This window comes from Myotis lucifugus, unplaced genomic scaffold (assembly GCF_000147115.1).
Source record: "Myotis lucifugus unplaced genomic scaffold, Myoluc2.0 scaffold_3130, whole genome shotgun sequence".
Taxonomy (NCBI): domain Eukaryota; kingdom Metazoa; phylum Chordata; class Mammalia; order Chiroptera; family Vespertilionidae; genus Myotis; species Myotis lucifugus.
This window is the reverse complement of record NW_005874178.1, coordinates 741-6,244: the sequence shown is the minus strand read 5'-3', so window position 1 is coordinate 6,244 and position 5,504 is coordinate 741. Positions and strand designations below refer to the sequence as shown.

General features: G+C 37.8%; 1 protein-coding gene across 1 annotated transcript in view; it reads left to right on the top strand.

Moving 5' to 3' along the window:
- Positions 1 to 4,753, top strand: part of LOC106695799 (phospholipase D1-like) — a gene marked incomplete at its 3' end in the record, with an annotated part of 10,644 nt that extends 5,891 nt beyond the window's left edge. The window contains exons 3-5 of the mRNA XM_014450671.2: positions 2,077 to 2,229; positions 3,589 to 3,738; positions 4,670 to 4,753. Coding sequence (XP_014306157.2) covers positions 2,077 to 2,229; positions 3,589 to 3,738; positions 4,670 to 4,753 — 387 coding nt within the window. The remainder of the gene's footprint in view (positions 1 to 2,076; positions 2,230 to 3,588; positions 3,739 to 4,669) is intronic.
- Between the last annotated feature and the right edge of the window lie 751 nt (positions 4,754 to 5,504).

The window sequence follows — 5,504 nt, the reverse complement described above, 5'->3', positions numbered from 1 at the left end:
AACATAATGTGGTTAGCAATTTCAGTAAAGATTTATTGTAGATTTCTTTCAAATTCTGAGTTTCCACGTGACATTTATAATATTACTTAATTTGTGTGCAGGTGTTCTAGCCTTACTTAACCCATCATGTGCTTCATTTTGCCTAATATGTGATACAATATAACTGGTGTTACTTTATTCAGTTATATGTTGAATCATTTGGTCACTCCGCAATTGCAGGTAAATGTGACTATATGGTGCTGCATGCAGCAGGACAAAGTTGTCATTTGTTTTTATTTGATGTCCATCCCGTTCTCTCTGTCTTGCTCTTTCCGTTCTCAGTGCCATGCGTATCATCTGCATCCTTACTAAGCAGAGTGTCCCTAACATAGGCAACCCCTCTGAGCTCGTTAGACATACAGAATCTCAGGCCCCGCCCCAGACCTCTTGAATCCAAATCTGCATTTTGAGAGGATCCCCAGGTGCTGCATATCCACAGGAAAGTGTACGAAGAGCTGTTCTGTGTTATTACAGTAGCTTCCTCACTGCCACACCACATCCCTCTTTCTCCTTCATACCTTTTTTTTTTTTTAACATAGTGCCAATGATATTATTGTCCTATGGCCTTGGCAGGACAGGAGGATTCCCTTATTTAATAAACACCCGGATGTTTGTTTTAAATACAAATTGTTAGGCCTTTTTAATGGATCTCTGGTGGGGCCTGGGACTCTATTATTTTTAACAAAAATCTGAAGAGAGTCTGATGATCAGGCACGTTTAGAGACCACTGGTTCCCTGAGATAAAATCAACCTCTTAGCATGGCCTCCAGACGCTCCTCAGTGCGGCTTTTGCCCATGTTCCCTTCTGACTCTCTCTGAGACCCTGGCCTCACCAAACTGTCTCCCAACACATGCAGCATCTCCAGAGCTCAGGGCCCTGCTAGCTCTTCCCTCCCTCCCTGTGGGATGGATACCGTGACTACCAACTTCGGGCTCTCTGTGACAGGTGCTTCCTGGCCTCGCACAGACTCCACCTCTTGCCTCTTCGGGAGAACGCCACTCCTGTGCTCTTAGTCAGGCCTAAGGACTCCTCCTCCCACCTATCACTGTTTGCTTTTCTCTTCTGATACCTGTCCCATTCAGCCTAGAATTATGGTTGCTTGTGCCCCACGGGCCTAGTAAGATCCTTTGAAAAGATGTATGATTTATCTTTGTGCTGTTTCTACCTCTACCCTAACTCCTCCTTTGTCATTGTACTTTCCTATTATGAAGCTCTTAAACATATATTGGATTGAATGGAAATATGCTTTTGAGAGATCATGTCCCATTGAACATCATTTAATAATGGCCCCCCAAAATCGCAAATAATTTGAAATGAGCAACAGAATATGCAGAGTATTGGGTGCTTACTAGATTTCTTAAAAGGGGGATTATACTTACTGAGAAACGTATTTGCCTCTTCTATGATAGTTTCTTTTAGCAAACACCAACACATTCCATTCTCCCAACAGCTGGGGCTCCCCCTGTACCTCCTGCAAGCACTCCCTCCCCTTGGCAGGGGTGTTGTCCAGGCCTCTTCAACCTTAGTGTTTAAAAAGCTAGTGAATTATTTTGAATTGCTTGGTGCCAGCACTTCTTAGAAAAACATAATAGAAAGGTTTTGGATTGTGTTTTTTGTTGTTTCATTGTGGTTTTTATTTTTTTCCTTTTTTAAATTTAATTATAATTATAATTATAATTATAATTATAATTATTATTATTTAACAATATACAAAATAAATCAGTCTGTATGCGGTCTCCACTTTCAGTCCTCAGGTATCAGTGTTCTCTCCTGCGAGCTTTCCATTGATTATCCAAGAAGTTTTCCTGTATTTTAGCTGTAATACCAGTTAGTTCCTGGGAGCATGTTCGTGCAGCATCCACTTACTCTGCCATATTTAATCCCTCTCATTGTGTTTTTTAAAAACTGAATCCCCAGTGTAAACATGAAATTGTCTACTGCCTGCGAGTGTATTTACTTCAGACTTGTCATATACTTTGTTCTTTTTGTCTCAGTAATTCAGTACAACTTTAAAAATGCGTATTATCTCCTCCCAGGTGGTTGATAGTGAAAGATTCCTTTTTACTGTACATGAAGCCAGACAATGGAGCCATCGCGTTCGTCCTGCTGGTGGATAAAGAATTCAGAATTAAGGTGGGAAAGAAGGAGACAGACACGAAATATGGACTCCGAATTGATAACCTTTCAAGGTAGAAATTTCAACTATTTTTAAAAGAATAAAATATTTGTTGGTAAAAAAAATACATTTTTACCAAAATATCTTAAAAACAGTCTTTCTCCCAAATTTAAATAAAGAAGTAAAATAATTTAAATGTTTGATAATTTCATTTAGAACTATCTCAAAAGTAATGAAACTACTTTTCCTTAAATCAACATGTAAGAAGACCCTATGTCAACAGTTAGAATAAGCTATCTTGTGTTGACATATGCCTAATTTAATGAAATTGACTACTCAATAATACCATTTTGCCGAACGGATAAATTAAGGAATGATAGAATGATAGATAGTTCACATTTTTTTAAAAAATAAAATTTTACTTTATGAATTGACATCCTTTAACAAAACACAATGATTTGATTTAGGAAAATTCTGTTGACACACAGATTTTTAAGAAACATACCTTGAAAGGATACTCAAATGTACATTTATCATAGATTTTATTAGTGAGTATGTGTGTATTGATACGTATGTTTTTTCCGGAATATTGTGGTTATATAATATATGTGTGTCTTTCTCTCTATATACACTTGTTTCCATAAAGTTCAGCCTCATGTATACAGATATACATACATTTCTGTCTTTACTCAGATTGACTGGCGTAGAGATACAGATACACTCTTACTAACATACATTTGCATGTGTGTAAGTGTGTGTAAAAGATTTGCAAGTTCCTTATCTCTTTTGACAATGGAAGGTTCAGGATTGGTTATTGCAAATGCCAAGGTGGTGCCATGAAACCTTCTTCCTGACCAGTTTCTGTTTGGGGGAGGGCCATAGGCATCAGGCCACAGTTCCCACTGGTCCCGGTAACAGATCTCTGCACCAGTCTGTGGGATCAGGGTCTGGAATATGCCCTTTTGCTTGGCTTTGGTGAACTCAGAGTAGGGGAGGAATTACTCTCCTAAAGTACAATCAGGATGTTTCCAGAAGCTGGGGAAATGGACATCAGGCACTAAAGGGAAATGACCTCTACAGGAGCCAGCAACTAAGTAACACAGAGGCACAGATCCTCGCCTTATACCTCTTTCATTATCCTCCTTACAGTCTAGCACACCTCCAGGACTATAGGAAGTACCTTATACATGGTTGCATGAGTGGATAAGTAGCCTGAAAATGTGTTTTTGCTACACTGACTATATTTTACAATCTTGCCAAAAATGTTTACAAGTCTGCTTTTTTAAAATTTAAGTAAGATGCTGTTTACTTAAAATTTTCAACTTATGTCTGTAGTATCGAAACAAAACAGGGCATGGTTCAGTCTTAAATTTGTTTAAAAAGACAGAACACAGAGTGACCATCCTTTTCCACATTTTCCTTTTCTTTGAAGGACACTTATTTTAAAATGCAACAGCTATAGACATGCTCGATTGTGGGCAGGAGCTATAGAAGAATTCGTCCAGAAATATGGCAGCAACTTCCTCAAAGATCACCGATTTGGGTCATATGCTACTCTCCAAGAGAACATTTTAGCTAAATGGTAAGATCTTTTTGGTCTAAGACTGTCAGGGTAGTCATAGAATCAATTTCCCTAAAGTCAGTTTTCAAAGCTGTGAAAAGATGTAATGCATTATACCTAACAAAGGCTTTTCTTTATAGGACTACCTGAGCATCAATAAGTTTTCCAATTTTTGTTTTAAAGACATTTTATAATGAGCTTTAAAATAGCCAGTTTTAGATTTTGAAGTTTGATTTTAAAAACTAACTTTATAAATTTTCTTAATGATGCAAATGGAAGATTTATTTAAGTTGTTAGCCATGATTTAAGAAAAAGAATTTACTTGCTGGATATTTCTTTTAAATATATTTTATTGATTTCAGAGAGGAAGGGAAAGGGGGAGAAAGATAGAAACATCAGTGATGAGAGAGAATCTTTGGTTTGCTGCCTCCTGCACACCCCACACTGGGGATCGAGCCCACAACCCAGGCATGTCCCCTGACTGGGAATTGAATCATGACCTCCTTGTTCATAAGTCAACACTCAACTACTGAGCCTCACTGGCCGGGCCTGGCTATTTCTTTGAATTAAAATCATTCTTAGCATGTTTTTCTATCCATGGATTTAAAACAATTCTGTTTTCAGTCTCCAAAGAACAACTGTGTATGAGTTCAAGAGAATAGGAGAGTTCATTTGACCCTGTATGATAATGATACCAATCAATTGTTGCTTACCTCTATCGGTTTACTGTACTTCCTATGTAGCATTCTCAGCCCTTGTTTTTCATTTACAGAAAATTAACTAGTGGTTGTGTAGGGACTCTTGGCAATAGCTTCCATCTTTGGCTTTGCCTTAAGATATGTGTCTTCTCCTCTTTCTTATTTTTTGTAAAACAACCCCCCCCCCCCACACACACACACACAAATGAAAAAAACAAAACAAAAAACAAAAACAAAAAACACTTGTCTTTCAGGTATGTTAATGCCAAAGGATATTTTGAAGATATTGCAAATGCGATGGAAGAGGCAAAAGAAGAGATTTTTATCACAGATTGGTGGTTAGTATTTGTCCCTGGGGATGGTGTTTGGAGTCTCTATGTTTAGGAATGTACAACAGTGTTTGTTGTGCTGTCCCAGAGTCACACATTATGAAAACCAGCAGTTCCCACAGATGGTCTGGCCAAAGTCTCTACCAATTAACTCTAATAGCCTCCAGTGAAAGGTCTTTTCAAAACACTTGGCACCCAAATATATTCTTAAAATATTTAGCTTGAACAATATTGTACTTGTCTTTCTATTTGGAAGCAGACACTCAGTATTCATTTTAGTAAAGATTATGTTGCAATGCAAACATAGTTGTAGAGGTAGTGGAAAATAATCATCCTTGAGTAGTTTTTCCTCATTTTGGTATGTCTGTCACTAGATCCAATGAATATAATTCTTCAGAATTGTCCCTTTGAAATTGGAATCGTTCCACTTGCCCATTACTATTTAAATGTCCTTGTTAATGACTAACCTGGTCAGCTTTTTTGGAGAGATGTCAGGTTTCAATTGTCTGACCCCCCCTTAAAAACATCCATGAGAGTTATGATGCTTTCTAAAGCCACTAGAAGTCTCATATCTAAAACTCATTTAGCTACTGGGAAATTTCACCCCTGAAGTTGGTGTAGGCTTTGTAGTGTGACTTTAGCTCCAATTGCCTACCTGCCTGGACAGTGAAGAATGACCGCAGATGTCAACATTGACTGTAATGGAAATGAAAACATTTAAAACGTGCTTTTCTTCTGATATCTTAGTTGCTTAAGATGC